Source organism: Coenobita brevimanus, chromosome 97 (assembly GCF_032717465.1).
Source record: "Coenobita brevimanus isolate Jiangsu-jjx chromosome 97, ASM3271746v2, whole genome shotgun sequence".
In the NCBI taxonomy this organism is placed as follows: domain Eukaryota; kingdom Metazoa; phylum Arthropoda; class Malacostraca; order Decapoda; family Coenobitidae; genus Coenobita; species Coenobita brevimanus.
The window spans coordinates 1,746,316-1,770,869 of record NC_137050.1 but is presented as its reverse complement, the minus strand read 5'-3'; the positions used below and the strand labels follow the sequence as shown (position 1 = coordinate 1,770,869).

General features: G+C 46.1%; 1 protein-coding gene across 1 annotated transcript in view; it reads right to left on the bottom strand.

The window, feature by feature from the left end:
- Positions 1-24,554, bottom strand: part of LOC145413769 (uncharacterized) — a 181,653-nt gene that overhangs the window by 111,692 nt on the left and 45,407 nt on the right. The window contains exons 2-3 of the mRNA XM_080283425.1: positions 4,350-4,466; positions 232-295 (exon numbers count right to left, since the gene is read on the bottom strand). Coding sequence (XP_080139551.1) covers positions 232-295; positions 4,350-4,466 — 181 coding nt within the window. The remainder of the gene's footprint in view (positions 1-231; positions 296-4,349; positions 4,467-24,554) is intronic.

Sequence of the window (24,554 nt, the reverse complement as noted above, 5' to 3'; positions counted from 1 at the left end):
GTGGACAAGTTTGCGTACTGTAATTTTTTATTTCTTCCTCTGTTCATCTTCTGTAAAAATAAATAAATAAATAAATAAAATCTATGGGTGATAACATGCCTCTTTGTGCACTACATGTCGTTCATGCAACTATGACTAAGGATGAAAGAAACTGAGGCGAATGAACTTTTTGTATTTGACTTTACACTTATAAACCATCGCTTCTGCCAACCCTCTTTTTCTATCACTCACTGGTTCCATGGAATTTGCAGCCAGGGTTTCAAAACAAAGACCTGATGCTCGAGTCCTATGGGTGCTGAAAGTACCAAATCAGCTTCATCATTAACATCAACACATACTAAGGATTACTGGGGATTAATGGCTGAGAATTAATGGATCGCGACACACTTTTCGAGACGACATGATGGGCATATCTTCCTTCGGCATGAAAAATTACAGCCTACAACTTCCCTCAACAACAGGGTAGGATTACTGGCTGAACAGACGCTATATGATCTCGTGTCCTTGATAAAAAGTACAGTATTTTTAGCCAAAGGAATTACATGCATAAAAAAGAAAATAATCATATACTAAAATCATACTTACGTTTTTCCTAAGTCGTCCATTCCCTTACGGATTCTTTGTTTACTTTTTATACAGATTATACAGGGTGGTCCATATATAACGCTCTCCTTCCACTTGCACCTGCTACACCCTCGCCCACACCAGCAGACTTAGCCGTCCCCGCATCACATAAGTTACTGATAGGTGAGTTTTTAGTGGGGCGCTATTTACGGACCACCCTTTACTTTACCTCTTAGGCCCTAGCACCTCTTCCATAGCGATTTATTTTTGGATATGGCTGGTTAATAATCTCTTGCACGCTATTTATGCAAAGTATGGCGGTGATTGAAGGATTTATATAACACATAAGACAGTATGGTGTAATAAGTCAAATAAATCGCTTAGGAAAAGGTGTCAGGGAGCTTCCTTAACCGATGAGAATACTACGATGACACCTTCTTTACCTCTTCTTACTACTTCCAATTTATTTTACGACAGGTGAGACTTACCGTAGTGAAGGGGTTATTGAAGGCCATATTAACTCCTATCGTCCGAAAAAGTATCGTAGAAGGTGATTATATTTGCCTGAACGAAGCCAAAAGGAAAGAAAGAGGGTACTGTGTGGACCTTGAATTATGGTTACCTCCAGACGGTTTTCTTCAGCTGATGGGAAAGATCTTCATGTGTTGGGATTAAAATAAGCTATAATCTAACCCTTCCACAGAGAGAGAGAGAGAGAGAGAGAGAGAGAGAGAGAGAGAGAGAGAGAGAGAGGTCATGAAATATTTCTGTAACATTACCTCTATAATACTCACGCAATCTCCACACCACGCCAACACCATCATCATCATCATCATCATCATCGACATCATCATCATCATCATCATACCTGGAAAGAGAGAGAGAAAATGTTAATAATAATTTTAACTTCCGCAGGGGATAATAACTGAAATCTGGACGTAGACTTGCGAACAAACTTACGAAAAACTAGTTCTTGTAAGTGATATTTAGCTGAGAGAGAGAGAGAGAGAGAGAGAGAGAGAATAGGAACAGGAATATACAGATGGGAGAGAGCGGAGATGTGGAAGTGTGAGGGGGAGGGGAGGGTGACGGGGAGGGGGGAGGAGGGGGAGGAGGGGAGGGGGTAAGAAGCGTGCCGGGAGCAGTGAGAGGGTAAGTGGGGTGTGATGTAATGTGAGCGGCCACACACACACACACACACACACACACACACACACACACACACACACACACACACACACACACACTAACACACTGTACACACAGGTACAGTAATACATCCGAAACACACACACACACGCGCACATGTACAGTAATACATCCGAAACACACACACACACACACACACACACACACACACACCTAACCCACTCACGTACATACACAACACTCACAAAACCAAGGCACATGACGCAACTCTCTCTCTCTCTCTCTCTCTGCAATACGAGACTGCGGTTGATTGGACTGGTACGATTTCTTCCTTGAACAAATTCCTCTGCAATTTTGTTCCACTTATTTAAGGCAAAGGAGTACAAAGGAAAAAAAAAAAAAAAAAAAAAAAAAAAAAAATCAGGTCTTTCGATCCATAGGGCTTTTTTTTTTTTTTTTTTTTTAAATTTACTGGGGAATAAGACAAGGATAGTACACCACGTATGTTAAGAATTTTGTCAGAGTAAAGAATGAGTATTGTAGAAATTAACAAAGACGATAATTTTTTGGACTGCGTAGGGTACATAGGCTACACGTTTTTAAAATATATAACTTAGCCTAAAACTCCCATTTCTTCATCTTGAATTCCGAGCTGTGGCAATATTTTAACACTGACATATGATGCTAGTCACGTTGAAGTGCTATGGAATGAAGGCAGAGCATTGTCTTTCTCTGCTACTGAGCTACGTGAAAGAAGGTATAAGAGGACGATAATCTGGGTCAAGCTAAGGTGAAAGAATTATTGTATATCGCCTCTATCTCAAATTACTTCGCATGCGAGTATAATTCCTAAATACTGTGTTGTATTTCTACTTTTGTTAATACTCGAAAAGTAATATTAAAGTGCTATGTACTATTTTCTAATGTGCAATCATATCTTTTTAACAAGAGCAAAGACACAGGAGGATAATAACAAGCCTTGTGAAGAAATGTACAAAGTATATTCTGGTCAGGGGAACGTGCTACCTACCCCTGAAGCTACCGACAATGCGTTCCAGAAAGTTTCACACACTTTCGACTCGTCTAGCCCATTTAATCTCGTCTGACAAAGATCCCTCACCTCTTTCAGCTCAGTTAATGGCCAAATGTAGTCAGGCTGAAGGATAAATATAACTAGTAACCAAGGAGACATATTCCTACCATAAACCTAAAATCTATCAAATTTCACGTCACCATGGCTTCTGTTCAATTTGTATGAGTGGTCCATTTCCCGCAGATAAAAAAAGAAAAAAAAAAAAAACCTATGGCTATCACCTTCCCTCGCAGCGACCTGGGTGTCATTAGGGATAAAAGTGCCATTGTTCGACGCTGCACAAAGAGATGGAGACTCAGAATGCGGCGGCCACAACTCTGGGCGGGTAGGCAGCAGCGGAAACAAATCTAACTGGTTGTTTCGTTACACCTCCTCCTTAGCGACTTATTCTGCATAATACAACTCAGTGCCCTCACACAGAAGACGGCACTAATGACAACTTAGGGAAGATAGGTAGCAGTGGGAACAAAACAGGTGGCAGTCTCGTCACACCTCTTCCTTAGCGAGTTATTTTGCGCCAAATCATGTCGGAACTGAAACCATATCATAGGAGAGAATGTGAAAGTGTAATATGCAAAATAAATCGCCAAGGAATAAGTGCTACGGAGCCTACACTGCTACTCAAAATACAGCCCTAAGCCTTGCCATTTGTTTTCCCTTCAGCACACACACTCGGGGCAGATCAGCGAGAACGTTTCAATATGATTCTCTCTCTCTCTCTCTCTCTCTCTCTCTCTCTCTCTCACTATTTATCTATCTTGCTTGTGCAACGTCCATACTATTTATAGGAAGGCTTCTGGTCCTAGAAGATAAGTATAATTTTCTTTGTGTGTGTGTGTGTGTGTGTGTGTGTGTGTGTGTGTGTGTGTGTGTGTGTGTGTGTGTGTGTGTGTGTGTGTGTGTGTGTGTGTGTGTGTGTGTGTGTGTGTGTGTGTGTGTGTGTGTGTGTGTGTGTGTGTGTGTGTGTGTGTGTGTGTGTGTGTGTGTGTTTCAATCTCCAAGTGATTATACTTAGGTAAGGCCTCTCGTACAGAAAAGGATGATCCTGGTTCGTGGAGAAGCCTGAATGGAGGAGGAGAGAGAGAGAGAGAGAGAGAGAGAGAGAGAGAGAGAGAATAAAAGGCACTGTCACTTCAAAGGGCGTAAGCGAGACACACCAGGCACAGAAAAATGACCCTTAATTCTTCCCACAACTGAGCCCCTTCACTGGGACTCTAAGCAATGGACACCATGCAAGCGAGACTGACCCTAAAATACCCTTGCAACTCGACCCTTTCATTGCAACACAACAGACAAAGGAAACTGGCCTTAAACTACTCCCATAATTAGGCCTTTTCAGTAGCGACTAAAAGCAAGGCACCAGACAGTCAAAAATGGCCCCTATGTCCTCTTGTAACTAGGCCCTTTTACTACTAACAAGCAAAAATGATCCTTACATATCCCTACAACACGGCTTTTCAATAGAGACTAAAAGCGAAGTATCAGCCAGTCAAAAATGGCCCTTAAGTCGTCTTGTAAATCGGCCTAATCAACTGAGACTTACCACTGCAAGCGACAATGACCCTTAAACCCTCCTGCAACTCGACCCTAGCACTCTGATCGTAAGCGACACTCACCAGGCAAGCAAAAATGGCCCTTAGCTCCTCCTGCACATAGGCGACTGTGGGCAACAGACACCCAGGTAGTTAAAAATGAGCCTTAAGTCCTCTTGCAACTTGGCCTTATCACTTCGACCGTAAGCGACAAACGCCAAGCAAGCGAGAATGGCCCTCAGCTCGACCCACGCTAGAGGTCTTTTCAGAAGCGACCGCAAACGCCCCGACTCCATCAACCCCCCCCGTCACGGTAAATCAAATGATGCCAACTAATTTGTTATATTGTTAGCTCAACCAATTAGATGATTTCGCCTGCTTACAACAACACTGGCAGGTAATGTTGGCTTGAGTGGAGTGGTGGGGTTGTGTTTGGACGTGTGGGTGTTGTGCTTGTGTGTGGGGGTGAGTGTGGGTGGTGCTGGGTGTGTTGGGAAGGGTGCGTGTGGGAAGTGATGGTTAAGTGTGCGTTAGTGTGTTGTGTGTGCATGTGTGTTGTGTTTGGACGTGTGAGTGTTGTGCTTGTGGGTAAGTATGTGAGTGGTGGTGGGAGGGTTGAGAGTGTGTGTGTGTGTGTGTGTGTGTGTGTGTGTGTGTGTGTGTGTGTGTGTGTGTGTGTGTGTGTGTGTGTGTGTGTGTGTGTGTGTGTGTGTGTGTGTGTGTGTGTGTGTGTGTGTGTGTGTGTGTGTGTGTGTGTGTGTGTGTGTGTGTGTGTGTGGTAATAAACTTATCCCAGCTATCAACAAGCCGGCCAGGACACTACCCCTACCCCCCAGGCTCAGCAACTCGGCCCTCTCACCCTGCCTCACCCTGCTTCACGGTGTCTCAAGCTGCCTCACCCTGTTTCAGTCTACGTCACCCTCCCTCACCCTGCCTCACCGTCTCAGCTTTCTTCACCTCCTCACACCCTCCTTACACCCTCGTTCTATCTTAATGTCTGCACCTCATCCTGCCTGGCTCTTCCTCACCCTATCGCACCCTGCCTTAACCACACTCACTCAGCTCCTTTTTGCCTAATCCCGTCTCACTCTAACTCACCCTGGCTCAGCTTCCTTCATCTTCTTTCACCCTACTTACTCCCTTGGTCTCCCTCAATGTCTACACTTCACCCTGTCTCACTCTGTTGCAGCTTGTTTCGCTTTGTTGCACCCTTTCTCACTCTTTCAGTTTGTCTCAGTCCTTCTCACCTAGCCTCGACTTCCTTCTCTCCTTCACATCCTGTCTCTTCTGCTTCCTCTAACTCACTCAGTGCCCACAGTATCTCTTCAGTCTGTCTCATTGTCAATCTCACTCTCTGCCACTGCATAGCCTCCTCACTCCTTTGCCTCACCCTGTCTTACACTGCACTGTTTTCCTCAACTTGCTTTAACTTACTTCGCCACATCACACCATATTCACTGCATGAAACTCTCCCACTCCCTCAATCCCGCTTCATCTGTACATCTCACTGCTTTACTCTGTGTTTTCCTCAATTTCAATCTATCTTACCTTGCTGCTAAATTATCATCTATATCAATTCATACCTACCTATCTATCTACCTATGTCTCTCTCTCTTTACTTATATATGTATCTAATCAACATATAAATTACTTAGTTCTCTAGTTTCTAAATCTTGTAATTACCCTGATCACAGGTAAACTAGTCACCTGTTGCATGTTACTACCTGCCCTGAGAGAGAGAGAGAGAGAGAGAGAGAGAGAGAGAGAGAGAGAGAGAGAGAGAGAGGTACAGTATAATTTTTTACCTCACCAAAGTCCTCGTTTTTATCATCCTGAAGGCGTGGATATAACTTACCAAGAGGCGCCGTATATGTGTTGGGTCTGGCTGCTCCTGTTAATGTTCACTGTGATTAGATTTGATGGGGCTCGTGTTAGCTGCTATATAGGACTGGGGTGGGAGAGGGAGGAGAGAGGGGGTGTGGAGTGGAGAGGAGGAGGAGGAGGAGGAGGAGAGAGGGGATGTGGAGTGGAGAAGCTGACAAGAAGGAGGGGTTGAGGAGGAGGAGGGAGTGGGAGGAATCGGACAAGAAGATGGGTGGGGAATGTGGATAAGCTAACTCGCCTTCCAAACCTACACCCTATCACTGCCTCCTATGACTGTTTTATGTTTCACAGCTTTTGTCTTTATCTGGCCTACGATACCACTGTCTGCTACCACTATCGTCTGTTTTACTGCCTTTGCCTTAATCTCTCTCCTATCATGCCGCTGTCTCGTTTCAACCTCTGTGTCTCATATTTATCCTACCATATCATTGTGTCTTAGGGCTACCCCACCAGATGGACTGATACGCTAAGTCATATTCTCGCGATCGTAGTCGGCTTTCCAGTATGTTTTCCTTCAGGGTTTATCCATATTCCCTTTACAACTCCCTTTTTTTGTTAGTTATGCGCCCTTTCGTGTATCAGTTCAGGCTTAACTACTTGAATGGCGAACAGGAGAGTACGGCATTAAATTTCAGTACAATGGCGTTTTTCTTGTACTTTTTCTTTGCCTTAATCTTGCTAACTTGCTCCTGGCCGTAGTCGCCTCTTAGGGATTTGAATCAATTCGTATTAGGTCCCTTCTACCTCGTCTTAGGGACTGGAATCGATACGTATTACCGTGCCTGTTATCTCAAGTCCCCAGGCAGAGTGGTGGAGGCATCATATTGGCCTCCTCCTGCCCCGGATCATCCCCGTCTCCCGCCCACTCACGGGGAAAGAATCGCATGGGAAAGAATCACCTAGGAAAGAATCAAATAATGTGCTGAGGATGTGACTGTATTTTTTTTAATGCACAGAAGAAAGAATCCAGCGCTTAAACTCTGGACGCTTAGACTCTGGAAAATTCGTGCTTTCCAAATGAAATTGAAAAAGAAAGGATTAAACATGAAGGACTGGGAATACCGGTTGACTGTTGCATTAAGGGATAGATAATGTCTCTCTCTCTCTCTCTCTCTCTCTCTCTCTCTCTCCCGACGGCCAGCACGGAAGGCACACGAGTAAGAAATAATGTGAGGAAGGTGACGTGTGGAAAATGATGAGACAGGCGTGAGTAGCCGGGCGGAACGGAGTCACCGGGGCCTGACGTTGGGGGGGAGGAAGGAGAAGGAGGGGGAGGGGGGAGGAGAGGCGGGAGTACTGGGAGACGGGACTGGCAGACCAAAACAGAAGTACAAGATCTGAGGTATCGGGAAGATTTACTGCCAAGAAAGGGTTGAAAAACATCTTATCAGTTAATTGTCGATCTGATTTATCTATGTCTTGAGGTTTTACTTAACCCTCTGGAGCCCACAGTCACCCAGGAGTGGCATGTGAAGTAGCATATACAAAACTTAAGGAAAGAAGCCTCAAGTCTGGACGTATGAGCTTCGCGACTATGAGCGGGTAGGCAAAGGGTGGTACACTAGGTATCTACCCCACAAAGTCCCACACACAGCACAGCATCAAAGGCCTTTCGAGGGATAAGGGGCGATTACAGAACCTATACCAGTTGTAAACAATGTAAGAACAGCTGCTGCCCTTGTGGTGCTGCTCTCCCTCTCCGAGCCACTGCAAACATATGGGGCATTTCAGGTGGAATAGGGGCCTCCCAGCACCTCTTCCTTAGCGACAAATTTTGCGCATTGCACTTTAACATTCTCCTGCCAGTATGTTATTTATCTGTTATAATACTGACTTAATTTTTATCACTAACATACAAGACCCTGCCCTGTAATGTGCAGAGAAAATCGCTAAGGCATAGGTTAAAGGACTATTTATCGCTACTCACATTTGGGGTTTCGAATTTGTGATGTGAGATACCAAACCTGCCAATCCCCTCAAATAGTACTGTTTATCTCAGCAATACCTCATCACGGTAGAACAATGTCAGGACTGTGAAGGAAATATTGACAGTAACTGCAAGACCTCAAAGCATAAACCAATTCACACCTACAAGAACACCTGTAAACAACGTAAACTAATCACCTCGTTAACCTACCTGGGTTGGGTAATCACAAGAAAAAATAAGAAGGCAACTGTCTTCATTAAGGTGCTTTTGGAAGTTAATGAGGCTGATCCCACAGAACCGTTTATACTGAATCATGGATGCGTCACAGAACACCACACTTCCTCACAGCACCATAGCATCACAATACTGCAAGACTTCCTCAGAGCACACTTCACAGCACCACACTTCCTTACAGCACCATGGCACCACACTTCTCGGCATCACACTTCCTCACAACATCACAATTCACAGCATTATATGAAAAACAAGTGCATTCAGTACTGCCATGCAATACAAAGTCCCCTACCGGATGGTACCCATACATATGTAATTGACCTTGGGAGTAGATGGCTGGTTTTTCCGCGCCACACACCGTCATGGTATGGGGAACTAACGTGTGAAATTATATCAAAATCTGTCCATGCATGTGGAAGTTACAGAACGGACATGAAATTGCAAACGGACTGACGTACTGACGGAACCGCGCAAACCTGTAGTCCCTGAACGGTTTCATTGGAAAGGGACTAATAAATCGCCGGATAGAGGTGGTTAATCCTACTACCGCCAGACGATTTTATTTAGCTCAGGGCCAATCACTCCTCCCATTATGGCACCATGATAACACAATTCAGGATAACCCAGACGCCACGCCTCGCTCCCTCCCTTATAGGGATCCACACCGGCCCGAGATCCTGAGGGCTGATAGTTCCTTATGGGGGAGTGTGTGTGTGTGTGTGTGTGTGTGTGTGTGTGTGTGTGTGTGTGAGAGAGAGAGAGAGAGAGAGAGAGAGAGAGAGAGAGAGATACGGGAATGACATCATAAAGCGCAAAAACATCAGCCAGACAAGGGGAATGGTCCTGATGTCACAGTTATAGTTCCTTATCCTACCCACTCCACCTCCCCTGACTTCCTCCTCCTCCTCCCAACCCCCCTTCCACCGCCGATACTAATTAAGAAGAGAGGCTGAGAAACGCTAAGGCAGGATATTGACATCTTGCGTAGTAACAATTAGTAACAATTCGACTCCCCTTCCCTCATTCCTCCTGCCTCCTTCCTCTTCCCTCCCTCATCCCCCTTCCTCATTCCTCTTCCCTCCCTCATTCCTCCTCCCCCTCTTTCCCTCCCCTCATGACTCCCCACCTTCCCTTCCCTCATAACTCCCCACCTTCCCTCCTGTCATGACTCCCCACCTTCCCTCCCTCATTCCTCCTGCCTTCTCCCCTCACCTCCCCCAATGACTCCCCTACCTTACCCATCATCCCACTTTCCATGTCATCTCTTACCCCCTCTCCCACCTCCCCTGGTACATCCTTCTCCTATCCAACCCTCCTCCTTGACACTCCCCTCCATCCTCCTATCCACTCCCGCTCCTCTTACTTTCCATTTCTCCTTGTCCAATCCACTTTCTCTGCTGTTATTCATTTCTCCTAACCCTCCACCTCCACTTGACTACTGTCCTATACACTTCACTGACTCTTTCTCTTTCTTCATCTCTCCTACTCCTCTCTCTTTCAGCCCACCCTCTCTTCTCTTTCCCCTCCCTCTTCCTTTCCCTTTCTCCCTCCCGCTCAATCTTTCCTCCTATTAAGCTTCCTCCACATACCTCTCCCACTTTACTCCTCCACCCTGACTACCCTCCCTCTCTCCTTCGTCCCCCTCTCCCCTCCTCTCCTCTCTCCCCCTCTCTCCTCCCCTCCTCTCCCCTCTCCCCAGTCGACCTCCACAGGCCACAGAAACACCCAATTAACGAAATTACTCTACAGGGCTATAATCTGCAGCAGCATCTGAGAGAGAGAGAGAGAGAGAGAGAGAGAGAGAGTGTGTGTGTGTGTGTGTGTGTGTGTGTGTGTGTGTGTGTGTGTGTGTGTGTGTGTGTGTGTGTGTGTGTGTGTGTGTGTGTGTGTGTGTGTGTGTGTGTGTGTGTAAATGGACCCAGGGAATATCCTAGGTTATACATCGCATACAAATCTCTCTCTCTCTCTCTCTCTCTCTCTCTCTCTCTCTCTCTCAAGTCTTTCCTTCCTCTACTGAAGAGATGGTGACACACTCCCCTTGACCTTTGTTCCCCTCCCCAACCCCTTCCCCACGACACCCTTTCCCCCCTATTCCCTTCCTCCCTCTCTTCCCCACCCTGTTTCTTCTCCCTCCCCCCTCCCTCTACTTTTTCCTTCATCCTCTACCTTCTTCTCCATCCTCATCTTCCATCACTGTCCTCTCTCCTCCAATCCTTCATTCCTACCTTCCCCTCCTTCCTCATGTCTCCTCTCTCTCTCTCTCTCTCTCTCTCTCTCTCTCTCAGGTTACTCACACGCCATAAAAAAAATTGAATATAAAAGCGAGCGCATTAGCATAAGCACATCACGTTTCCCCAATAAAGAACACGTTATGCCTCTGTTACTCGATTCCCACCTCATTGTGCGCGCCCATCATCATCATCATCATCATCGTCATCATTATCGTTGTCATCATCAGCATCATTAATGTCTTTTTCTTCTTCGTCGTCGTATATCTTAACCTTGGGTTGTATTCTAGGTGGCGTATGAGGCTTCGTGATGCCTTTTTCTCAGCTATTTATTTTGGATATTACAGTTCATCCTTGTCTTATAACTATGTTGTTTATATAATACTAATACCGACAGAGTTTACATCAACAGCACTGAGGACACTAAGATACAATGTGCAAAATAAATCGCCAAGGAGGAACTGTTAGATCTTCAAATCCACTCTGCATATGAGGACTTAATCTTCCATTCTTCGACACAGCTTGTTCTGTCCTAACGTAACCTATCATTTCCTCATCTTCTTTCCTCATTCCTACATAAACTACTCACATATCACCTTTATTTGGTGACCGAGTAGAAGCAGAATCAAGTGGAAATAGAACCAAGTACAATTAACGTCGTACAAAAGAAAAATGCAGTAAACAGCTCTGTATCTGCTGCGATTTTAGTCACCTGAGCAATTATCGACCAGTATCAGCCCGACTATGATGCCAAACCTCGTCCACCAAAACGAAAAGATGGTCATTGCACCGATTCTTTTTACTAATTTATTTGGAATACTGTTAGTCAAAGGATGTATCGTACTATTATTACTGTATCACTATTACCGGTAGCTCCAGACTTTCTAAAATCTAATTCCTTCTGGCTAAAGTGAACAACGATAAATTCCCGTTCGAAAATGTTTGTAAATCTGTCAAGGATGTGAAGGCGAAGGTGTGATGTGGATTACCTGCCCGCCCCACCCCGCCCCGCCCCCACCCTTCCTACCGACAAGTGGCGCCACCTGTTTTGCAGTGTTGTGGGCGTAGGTGAAGTTTTAAGTGTAAGGTTTGTGTTTCTAGCTTTGTTTTAATTTTCTTCTTCGGCGATGATCCTTGACGCCAACCAGTCCTCCTGCCGCTACTTAGCCTGATGCCACAATAAACATTCTCCTCTAAACATACACCTACACGCTCCTCTAAACATACTCTTCCTCCCACCGCCACTGCCCTTAGTTACTGCAAATCCAACATAGGCTCTGCTCAGTGAGAGACGTGGACTTCTTGTTATCAAAGATTTTTAAAATTACCTCAATCTTGCTATAACATCTGTGGGAGGCACTCACCCAAAACTCACTACAGGTTACAACAAGCACATTCACTACATTTCAGAGGCAGGAAGGTATGAAGGCAGGCAGGTAGGAAGGCAGACAGGTGTGAAAGCAGGCAATATGAAGGCAGGCAGGTATAAATGCAACCAAAAATTCCCATTATTACACACCTTAGAGGATAGCATTAACCACTGCACAATCCCTAATTCACCATTTCTAACCTCTTTCACTATGATGACGTCTTTTAAATTTCAATCTTGCTATATCTAAATCATTTCTATTCAGTTTAGGAAAGATCCATTACTACTGAAGGGCCACAAACAATATTAAGGTCCTCGCAGATACTTTACTAAACCCACCCATTTTATTTTTCTGCAATTAAACTCTTAAAAAATTATAGCCACAGGTCCAAATTAAACTCACCTGTTCATTAAAAAAAAAAGGCTAAATCCTCCCCTTAAATCCCCCCCGCCCACAGGTAGGGCAACAACAACAAACAACAACAACAAACAACCCACATCTTGGAGTCCCGCCCCTGCCAGCTGATCGCCTTGTCCCCAGCCCTTGTGTGTGTGTGAGGGAGGGCCAGGGTCTTCACAGTGGCTTGGGACGAGACCCTTGTATTTCTTACCCTTACGGACTTTAAAGACAGTCTCTCTCTCTCCCTCCCTCCCTCTCTCTCTCTCTCTCTCTCTCTCTCTCTCTCTCTCTCATTTCAGGGTTTCCTACATTTTTCTCTGCCTATCCTTTTCTCCTCTCCATCTATCTATCTATCTATCTGTCTCCACAGTACTAAATCTATCTATCTGTCTACCTATCTATCTATCTAGGATGTGAATTTCATGAGACGATATAACTGAAAAATTAACTGGAGATGATTTAGCAAAGAAGATAGGAGAAGGGGATAAGGGAGACCAGGAACAAGGTGGAAGGTGGAGAGAGAGAGAGAGAGAGAGAGAGAGAGAGAGAGAGAATCCAACCCCCCTAAATCCTATGACTTATGCCCCCCCCCCAATGTATTTCCACTAACTTTACACATTAAGGGCAATCCCAGCGCTATTGTTGCTAGCTGATGTCTTTTTTAAATTCTTGTTCATTCTTTCCTTTTTCTTTTTTCAGTTATGTGCTTTTTTTTTTTTTGGTTCTAATTTCCCCTTTTTTTTTTTACATGTTTTTTCTGGTCCTTACTTTCCTTTTCTTATTTTTTTAATCTATTCAATATTTTGCTACAAATTAGTTGGAATCCCAGAAGATGCTTGGTTTTCATATTTCCTTTTCTTTATATCTCTTTACGATTTTTTTTGGTTAAGGTTAGTTTTTAGAACTTTAGAATTTCAGGTCGTCCTATAATACGTCACGGTTTGAATCCCTGAGAGGTGACGGGTCTTTCCCTTCAGGTAAAATGCTGCAGGAGGTGTTAGGCGTCATACCAAACCCGCGTCAGTGCAATCCCCAGACTCTTAACCCCTTCTGCCCCGTGACGTCTTTAAAACTACGTCAGGTCATCTAGCGCTGACTTCACGGATAAAATATAACTTTACGAATAAAAATCTTCAAATATCTGTCCCTGTTCAGTAACGACCCCCTCCTCCCACGCCACGCACCCTCCCTCATGTAATCCCCCGAAGTGCAACATACAGATTTAATCCCCTGTAATCTCCTCTAAAAATAATCTCCAAATATTTGCGCCCCTCCTCAGTAACGACCTCTCCCCCTACCGCACATACTCCCCCTAAGGACTCCCAGCTGTGACAACGAGCTGTGAGGGAGGGAGGGAGAGGAGAGGCGGGGAGGGGCGGGAGGGAGGCAAGACGCAGCTGACTCCCTTCCTCTCTCCCTCCCTCCCTGGTCTCCGTTCATCCCTACTTTCCTTCCTGCTTCCCTCCCTCCCTCCTTCCTCCTTTCCCTCTCTCTGTCCATCCCTGCCTTCCTTCCCCCTTTTATGTTTCCCTGCCTGCCTTCCCTTTCCTCCTTCCCTTCCATGTTCTTCCTCCCTTCCCTGCCTTTCCTTCTCTTAGTTTTTTCCTATATATACTAGTCTCACACTCCCTCTCTGTCACCTCCGTCTTTATCTTCTCTCCCCCCTCTCTCCTTTCCCCCCAGGTTACTGTTTCCCCCTTACTCTCTCCCCTACTTGTCTTCTCCCTCCATCCTTGTCTCTCCCCTCCCCTCTCCTTCAGTCTCTCTCTCTGCCCCTGTTCTCCTCACCTTTCTCCTACACACAGCACATAATCCTTGCAGTTTCCTTGGCCTGAATATTTATCAATCTGGTCACCCCTCCCTCACTCTCTCTCTCTCTCTCTCTCTCTCTCACACACACACACACACACACACACACACACACACAGTACCTAATCCCAGCAGTTTCCTTGCCTAGTGTTTTTATCAGTTCGGTGCACGCTATGCTAATTGTTCACTCCCCACCCCACCACCCCTTCCTTCCTTCCTTCTCCCTTTACCTCCTGCTCCCTCTCCCTTCTTTCCTCTTTCCATCCCTCCTTCACGCCCTGAGACCCCTTCCTTCCTAGCTCCTTCCCTCCCTTCCTGGCTCATACTTTCTCCCTCTATCTCCCACAATGTTTTTCTCCATCCTTCACCCCTCCCTCGCTGTCTTCCTCCCTCCAGCCCTCCCTGGTTCCTTCCTTCTCCCTCTATTTCCCTCCTTTCCTCCCTCCTTGACTTTCTTCATCTCTCCCTTCCCTAGTCCTCTCCTCTTCCCCAGATCCACCCTCCATCCCCTTCCACACACACTCCCCAACTTTCTCCCTACACATCCCCACGTCCCACACACACACACACACACACACACACACACACACACACACACACACACACACACACACACACACAATAATAATAAAAAAATAATGATAATCGGAGAAGTTTTTACCATGAGAAAACAAACTTACGGGAGAAGTTTTTGTGTTGCGTGAGAACTGGCGTAACTTGGGACTAAACCCTCTGACTGCAAGGTACTCTACCGACTGAATAAAGCGTCTACTGGGAGCCTGAATAAGAGCGTAGGGCGTCCTTAGCATTTAATTTCCCTCAGCTGAATAAAAGTCTGAAGTCAGCCTGAGCAGAAAACCTACTTGCGTCCATGTCAACAATATATATTCCTTATTAGTGTTAACATTTCTCTCAGCTCTAGAAAATCGTCTGATGGAAGTCAGTAAAACGTGTATATCCGCCCACAACGAGACGATTTCCAGCTTTTGAGTGCTAAGACACATCGTAGCGGAATGAAATCGCCTTGTGGTGGCTTAAACATGGTACCATATTTGAGTGCACAGAATGGGAAGGTTTAATAGAGACAGTGCTACTTTTTTTTCCTCAACTGAATCAAACCGTCCGGTGTTAGCGTGAATAAAATGTCTGAGTGAGCTGAGAGGGGTTGGATTCGGCGAGGGGGAATGGGATGGGGTGAGGAATAATGACAGAAAAGGGCGGGGATGAAAGAGGCGGTGATAGGGGTACGTGGGGAGGAGAGATCAGAGGAGTGGATGGGGTGAAGAGTCACAAGGGGAGTGGAAAAGTGGGTGGGGAGAGGGGAAGGGGGGTGCAGGAAGGTGACCAAGGGGAAGGGGGGAGGGGGGGGAGGAAGAGGGTGGTGGGGAAGAAGGAGGTATGCAGTAACAAGACTTATGGAGATATGGGTAAGGAGGTAAACAGTGGTGGGAAGGAAAGCACATGCAGTGAGGGAGGGTGGCGGAAGACGTGTGGAAATGGAAAAGGTACAGACAGAGGAGAGGGGGAGATCTGCAAGGACGGCAATACAGAAGAAGAAAAGGTAAATCGTAAGGCAGAGGGATGGGAAGGGATAGACAGGAAGTGAAAGGAGGAGGAGGAGTTGAATGAAGAGGGAGAGGATAATGGAGAGAGAAGGGACAGAGGTATGCAGTGGCTTGTGTGTGGGGGAGACAGAGAATGATGAGAGGCAAGGGATATGCAGTGATGGGTCAAAGAAGTACAAAAGAAAGCAAACAGCTAGCAACAGAACTACTGGTCCTTCTCAGGCTGTTTGTGGGGAGGTAGATGGTAGAGGAGGGGAGGGAGAGGGTGGTGGGGGAGAGGGGATTATGCAGTGACAACGATGTGAGAGAGAGTAGTGGTAGAGATGGGTAAGGGGTATGCAAAGAAACAAGAGGGTGAGGAAGGAGCCAGTGCTGGAGAAGCGTATAGGGAGACAGAGTGGTGGGGAAAAGAGTGGGGGGAGGGGGATATGCAGTGACAAGGATGTGATGGTGGAGGTGTGAGAGGAGTGAGGGGAAGGGGATATGCAGTGACATGGAAACGGTGATGGAGGCATGAGAAGGGTGAGGGGAGGGGGTGTATGCAGTGACAAGGACGTGGTGGTGGGGGTGGTGGGGTGGTAGCGTGTCAAACCAACACTTGTCTAAGCAGTCATATTTTCATGTTCGCCTCCAAACTGACCAGTCACACGGAAGCACATCAGCCCAGGCATCATCGCAACTGATCTCTCGCACTCAAAGGAATTCTCTCACTAGGATAAAATCATCGAGTGCAAGTTTTTATCGCAGTTAAAGATCTGATCGAAGTTCTTTTTATCCCTGGTGTACAAGCGAAAATCAGCCCTGAACAAATCGCCTGGTATAAGACTGCAGTAGTATGTACCAGGTATGCACTGTGATGGACGGCTTGCATACGCCTGACATGAGATTTTGTTCCTGTTAAAACAGAAAAAATGAGCTATTTACTCTCACGTTAGAGACATTTAAGTGTAATGGGTTAGGTTATCCAACTTGCGCTAGATTGCCCTAATTTAGCGGTTCACTGACGTATGTGTACGCATATTTTACGCCACTTAAGTACACACACAGACACACACACACACACACACACACACTCTCTCTCTCTCTCTCTCTCTCTCTCTCACACACACACACACACACACACACACACACACACACACACCTTTTTCAATTAAATAAAAATATCAATCTCACCGCCTACCATCCCTAAGGCTCTCCCATTAATCATAGGAAGGTGGCAATTTGCTGGCAGGAAACTCTTCACACACAGGACGCCCTTTTTCTTTTATTTTCCTGCTTTCAGACGATTTCCTTCAACTTGCGAGGTATTTTCCGCGGAGGAGAGGTTGGCTGAATCCTTCATCAATCCCCTCAGTACGCGTGGCCTTACCTTGCTTGAATAAAATCGTCTGAAGGTCACATAAATGATAAAAACAGGACATCAGACTGAAGGAATTACGCTGTTCAGATCATTTAGTCTACCATAAAAAGTCCCCAAAATCGTCTGATCCAACACAAGAGCACAAAAGCATCTAGGCCATCGCCGTAGGAGCCAAAAATCATGCAATCCATTGTTTCTGGCTTCAAATATTTTCTCATCTATCGCTAAAGGAACTAGGAAATCGTCTGTTCCACCGCTGAAGGGACCCAAAATCGTCTTGACCATCAGGTTGCACAGTTTCTGCATTTAAGTGTGAATAAAGCAACTTGATTTTTATTTGGAGGTTTTAGGAGGTGTTAAGGAGGGGATGGATGGGTTGGGATGGGAGGGAAGGAGGGGAAAGAGGGGACAGAGGGAGGACAGAGGGAAGGTGTGTGTGTGTGTGTGTGTGTGTGTGTGTGTGTGTGTGTGTGTGTGTGTGTGTGTGTGTGTGTGTGTGTGTGTGTGTGTGTGTGTGTGTGTGTGTGTGTTTGCCTGCCTGAGTATGTGTGTGCGTGTGTGTGTGCGCCTGAGTATGCGTATGCGTGCGTGTGTGTGGACCGCTAAAGTAGAGCAAACTAACCTGAACTGACAAGCCTCATTAAACTAACCGCCAAAACGTCGCTAAAGTGAGCGTATAGTTGCACAATCATACACAATCAAATACAAAATACAATCATAAAATACAGCAAGGAAAGACGAATAGTAACCCCATCAGTACGAGGAATTCTCTTAATATTTCGTTGCTTCCCGACGATTTTATTCAGCTTAGGAACGATTTTTGTAGCGGGGTAATGATGTTTCTCTCTCTCTCTCTCTCTTTCCTTTTTTTTCCTGAAAGATATCCATCCCTGTTACGGTAAGTCATAAATTTACTCGATTTTATTTATTTGTTGTTCTGTGTGTGTGTGTGTGTGTGTGTGTGTGTGTGTGTGTGTGTGTGTGTGTGTGTGTGTGTGTGTGTGTGTGTGTGCATTCCATCACGAGTTCTCAGTCATCCTCGTCTCCTTCTTCCAAATAACTGAGTTTGCTCTTGTTTTTTGTTCATTAATATCACCCTTTTAAAGCTGTATATACTTTTTTTTATACTGCTCTCTCTCTCTCTCTCTCTCTCTGACCCTTTCACTATGAGTACTTCTTCTCTAGCTATATTGGCACTGCTATAGGACGATTTCCATATAGGCTATTTGGCTCACTACATACTATTTTATAACATTTTCCAGACTGACCTCAGACGATTTTACTCAGCTGCTCGTATGCAAGTGGTAATCATTGTGCCATAATTAAAAGTTGACTGTATTCGGTTTGTTTTCATCTGACGGAACTGGGCTATTCTCACAATGTAACTACGAAGGCAAGAAATTCGGTAAGCCTTAGTTCTGGAGCCGGAATGATTCTCCTTGGTCACTAGTAAAATCGACCCTACAATCTGACGACCTTTAGCCATCAACTGAGCTGAAAGGGGTTAGGGATTTTCGTCAGGTTGGAGTAAACACACTATACTAAAGAGGTGATAAAGGGAGCCTCCTAAATCCACAAGAACAAGGAACCTGAGTCAATCTTCTACACCTCTTCCACTCTTTCTCTACCCATCCCTCGTCACATCCCTCTTCCACGCCTCTTCCTTCTTCCTCCGTTTCATCACCTCACTAGCAATCCCTCCCTCTCGCCCCTCCCACCAACCCTACTCATCCCTTCACCTTTCCCCTCCACTCCCTTACTCCCCCCTTCCCTCCCTTCCACCCCTACGCAATCCTCCATCTTTCCCCTCCACTCCTTTCCTCCCTCCTTCTCTCCCCTCAGCTCTCTACCCATCCCTCGTCACCTCCCTCTTTTCTTACACCTAATCACCTTGCCAGCCCACGCCGCCTCCTACTCCTCCTCCTCCTCTTCCACTTCGTTTTCTTCCTCGGCCTCCTCCTCCTTCACACATCATCCGTTTCTTCCCTTCCCCATATTCTTCTCACCTTGCACATTATACACATCCAGCTCCTCCTTCTCCTCTTCCTGTTTTTCTATTCCTGCTTCCTCTTCACCCCCTTCCTTCAGATATCATTCGCTTCTTCCCTTCCCCTCCTCATTTCACACCTTACACACACCCCTCTACCTTTCCTCATCACCTCAACGCTCACCCCTCCCTTTCCCCACCCAAGCACAACAAATCTTAATAGGCTGCTTTCTGAAAACTATCCTCATCCCATCCCCTTCGCAGTGTTTTCCCCTCCTCACCCTTCCCCACTACCCCCCCTCCATTCCCCCTCCCATTTCTTCTCTCCTCTGCTTCCCCTCTTCATGTGTTTCCCTATCCTCTCATATTTCCCCTTCTCTTTCCTCCCCTCTCTTCCCATTCACTCCCCTTCTGATACTTTCTCCACATTACGACTTCCCCTTTTCTGGCATACTCCCCTCACCCTTCCCAAAACATCCCCCTGGCATTCCCCTCACTCATTCCCCACCGTTTTCTCACATATTCCCCCTCTCTATCTTTCCCTTTATAACCCCGTCCTCCTCATTTTCCTTTCCCCTCTCCCTTACCAACACTGTACTCTCCTTTTCCTCACCTTTTTCCTTCCTCCTCTTTTTTCACGCACTTTCCACACTTCCTTCTCTCACCTACTCATACTATATTCAAGTAAATCTTTCTTCACTCCTTTCTTCCTCACATTTACTTTATCTTTTCACAGATTCTCTTCTCTTCCAAACACTCCTTTCCTCCTTTTGGTTTGATATCTTCTTCTGAAACTTCTGTAGATAGAAAGCAAATCATATCATTATTATTAAGACGGAAACAACTAGAAAAGACAGCGGGATTTATGTGGCCTGTGTATCTGTGTAACTCTAAAAGGGCAAAATGGGGAGGTTAGGAGGAGGGAAGGATTGATACAAGGCACAGGTGGTGAGACAGAAGAGTGTGAGAGCAGACAGTGGTTTGGTGTAGACTTGATGGAATTCCATTCTTCTCCAAGGCTTCTTCTGCCCCTTCATCCCCAATTGTCCCCCCCCTCCCCACTATCCGCAAGTCCCCCCCCATCCAGAAATCCTCCCACCCCTATCCTTAAGTCCTCCTTCTCCCCATCCCCAGGTCCTCATCCCCCACCGCCTTCAACGTGGTGCGCGGCGAGGTGTGGTGCAGTGAGTGCGGTACGCGCCCCAGCCGGTGTAACAGGCGGCTCTTTGAAAGGCAATTAGTACGGGGTAATGGGATGGCCAGGCACCCCTTAATGAAGGCAGGGGGGAGGGGTAAGGGGGAAGGGGGGGGATGCCTCGTTTTCTGTGGCTTAAAGTAGAGTTACACACACACCAGCACGTGGCACACACTACGCAAGATTCTCATGATTGACCTTGCTTTACCAAACCTGACCCTCTCAAAACGCTTGGCTCACCTGTGCACTTTATTCTGACAAAGGTGCTGGACAGGAACGCCTTCTCGTGGTGGCACCGATATGACGGGGTAGCACCGGTTATACTAATGACTCTAAGCTCCCTTCATATCCTCCGAAAGGCGAATGACAATATGCAGAGGGGTAACTTTCGCCTGCAATCCATTGAATTTACGTTCATATGACCCTGAGGCCACAACAACAACAATATAGCAATAACATCATGGCAAACAACAGACGATTATTTTCGGTGAAGTGGCGTCCCTCGTGTTGCAAGAGAGAAAGGAAATGAGAAGGAGAGTACATAATCATCCTTTGTCTCTTGTTCTGGCTGGAAACACAAGTCCAGTCAGCCTCAAGCGAAAAAAATACATCGTAAATTTTCTGAATCTCAATCCCACACTCTACCTCACTGGGAAATAGATCACCAACCCACCATCATCAGAAACTAAAGACACACACTGGTCATGCTGGGATTTCTCTTTGATACGAAAAAAGAATCTCATGTGACTCCCCCCCAATGTTAAAGTTTGGCCATACCAATTGAAGGATAAATCAAGACTGGCTTTAACTTACAACTACCAGGATGTCCCTCAAAGAAATCACAAGCCTCTGGTATTTGCCTGATGAAAATGCCGAAGTTTTTTTTTTTTTTTTTACTGCACCAAAAGGTCGCCTCGAAGCTGAATAAAATCGTCTGACAAGGGGAAAATATGAAGAGGTAAAGCCTAAAAATCTTCTTACTGCAAATAAAAACAAAATCGTCTTGCTACTGAAGAGACTTTCACTAAAAAAAATCGCCCAGTGGCAGGTAAAAGTAATAAAAAAAAAATATATCGTTCCCATACTGTAAGAATTAAATACTATTTTCCAAGTCGACTGTGACACACACACACACACACACACACACACACATACACATGCACAACTGCACAATTGCACATACTCATATACACATGGACGTTCACATACACATGTACACATACACGAGAGAGAGAGAGAGAGAGAGAGAGAGAGAGAGAGAGAGAGAGAGAGAGAGAGAGCGAGAGAGAGAGAGAGAGAGAGAGAGAGAGAGAGAGAGAGAGAGAGAGAGAGAGAGAGAGAGACTTGGCAACGTGGTCTTGGCCAAATCGATAGAAAGGCACACACAAACACACACACACACACACACACACACACACACACACACACACACACACACACACACTACGAGAAATACCCCCCTCCCCACCCGTATAAGGTATTCGTGCACCTCAGCCTACAAACCCCTCCTAACCCCCTCCCTCTATGCACTCTCCTCACCATCCACCCCTCCCTAGGCCTTCCCCTCACCCCCACAACTCCCCTCTCACCCACCGTACCCTCACCCTGTCCCCTCTCTTCCTCCTCCTTCCCTCACCCACTCCCCTCTCTTCCTCCCCCTCCCCACTCCTCCCCTCGGCCTCTCCCCCTCTCCAGTGACGTCACAGCTCAGGGTTGCCATGTAGGGATAATTTGTTGCCATGTTTGCCTCACCTCTGCGTAAGTGGCAAATGCATGTGAGAAAATTCTTGACATTCTAAGGTGTTGTTTGCTGACGATGGTGAATTAGCTGAGGTAATAGTTAATCCATTCAGACCGAGAACATCTTTTATACTTTATTGTCGTTGATTTTGTTTCTTTATTGGGAGACTCATCGTGGTGAAGAGGTTGATGAAGATTTTATTTAATGCCAAAAGTTTCAAAGTTTCTCCCCAGGGAGAAAAAAAAAAAAGGTGACGATATTAAGGGATACGATAAAAAATAAATCATGGTGCTGAAAGGTTTGTGTGTGTGTGTGTGTGTGTGTGTGTGTGTGTGTGTGTGTGTGTGTGTGTGTGTGTGTGTGTGTGTGTGTGTGTGTGTGTGTGTGTGTGTGTGCATTCATTATTATGGCGGTGAGGTGTAACTCCGAACATAACCCGGCTGGTAGTAAGAGGGCCCCGCTCTCTCTCTCTCTCTCTCTCTCTCCGCACATTCATCCTCCTTTCTTTTTCTTCCCTCCGTTCTTCCAGTCCTCTCAGTCTCTCCCTCCCTCTTTCCCTCCCTATTTCCTTCCTTTCCTCCCTACCTTCGTACATTCCTCTCCATTCTTCCCTCCCTCCATCCAGTCATGCTTCGTTTCCATCCCCACTTTCCTTCCATCCTTCCTTCTTTCCTCCCTTCCTTCCTTTCCTCTTTCATTCTCCTTTCCTTCAATCTTCCTCTCTTTTCCCTCCAGCCCTAGTCTCTCCCGGTGCATCCTTTCCTCCCGACCACTCACCCTGTCCGCCGACACAGCCATGAATGGGAAGGTGAGGCAGGGGTGGGGAGGCAGGGGGTGGGGAGGCAGGGAGAGAGGCAGAGAGGGGATGTAAAGGTGGGAAGTTGAGGCATAGGGAGGGAGGAAGAGGAAAGGCAGGGAGGTAAGGAGAAGAAAAGGTGAGAGGTGAGGCAGGGGGAGAGGTAGGCAGGGGAAGGGGCAGGCAGGCAGGGAGACATGGAGGGGAAATAAAAATGGGAAGCTGAGATACAGGGAAGAAGAGGGAAAGCAGGGAGGTAAGGAAGGAAAGGTGAGAGGTGAGGCAGGGGGAGAGGTAGGCAGTGAGAGGGGTAGGCAGAGAGGAGACATAAGGGTGGAAAGTTGAGGCACAGGGAGGGATGATGAGGAGAGGCAGGGAGGAAAGGTGAGAGGAGGGCACAGAGAGGCGAGGCAGGGAGAGGTGAGGAAGGGGGAGTGGTAGGAAGGGAGGGGAAGTAAAGGGAAGGGAAGACAGGGAAGGGGAGGAAGGGAAGAAGGTAGGGACGGGAAAGGCGAGGAGGAGAGGAAGGGATGGGTAAAGCAGATAGGGAGGAAGGGAGGGTGAAAGAGGGCAAAGGGAAGGTAGGGTGGGGCACGAATACTGAGGCAGGTGTGGAGTGACAAAGAGAGGGAAGGGATCTGAGGTAAGGCATACATGGTTACGCAGAAAGGTAAGCAGGAATGGTAAGGTAGGGAAGGTGAGGCAGAGGAGTGTAGGCAGGAGAGATATAAGCAGGAAAGTGAGGTAGAAAAGAAAAGCAAGGTAGGTAAGGCCAAACAGGAAAGGTGACAGTAAAAGGGCATACATATACATTGCTCAGCACTTATTCACATGCATACATAGATACATACATATATATTTCTACACACACACACACACACACACACACACACACACACACACACACACACACACAAAGGAGTACAGTAGCAGTAATAGTTATAGCCTCAGGTTCATCTGAATGTAAACCTAGCAGACTGCAGGCCGGAGCTACCTCCCTGTCAGCGGATAGAGAGCTGAGGGGCGTTTGCATACCCAGACAGCGGAACCGTCTCGCCATGTCAGTGTCACCGCACGAAGGCGTCCCTCTCTAGCACCACACACAGGAGTAAACAGGAAATACAGATTACAAACGCCCTTCTGGCATATAACGAATTTGTCTTTTAAGGCAGAACTAATTACACTAAGCCCTTATTTATACTACGCATAAAGGGCGACTCCATTGACCAAGCCACCAATGGACTTTAAAACATTTCATTGTTCTAGGTCTGATCTATTTTTAACCCTAAGAGGACAACAAACCATCCCTACATTGAATAAACTCACATCATGGTGGCCAGAATAGTTCAAATACCGGTATATCTCGTCCTGAAGGGGTTATCGCAGTTTAGAATAGGATGCTGTGTTTCCTGTTCTTCTTTTCCTTATTTAAGCAATGTACCATAATTATTTCACAAACTGCCACTGATATGTATATTTCTATTTTTTTGTTCCTAACGATATGCTATTATATTTAGCCTTAGAGAGAATTTTCGGACTGAAGGGGTTACGTTTTTCCTTTCTTAACCTCTTCACTACGATGACGTCTTATAATTAATTTCCTCTTCTTACCTACAGATTAGTATATTGATCTTTAGAATGTTCGAACTAAAGAAGTTAAATATTTCCCTTACTGAAATCTTCACTCTCTGACGAATACTCTACAATAATAATAATAATAA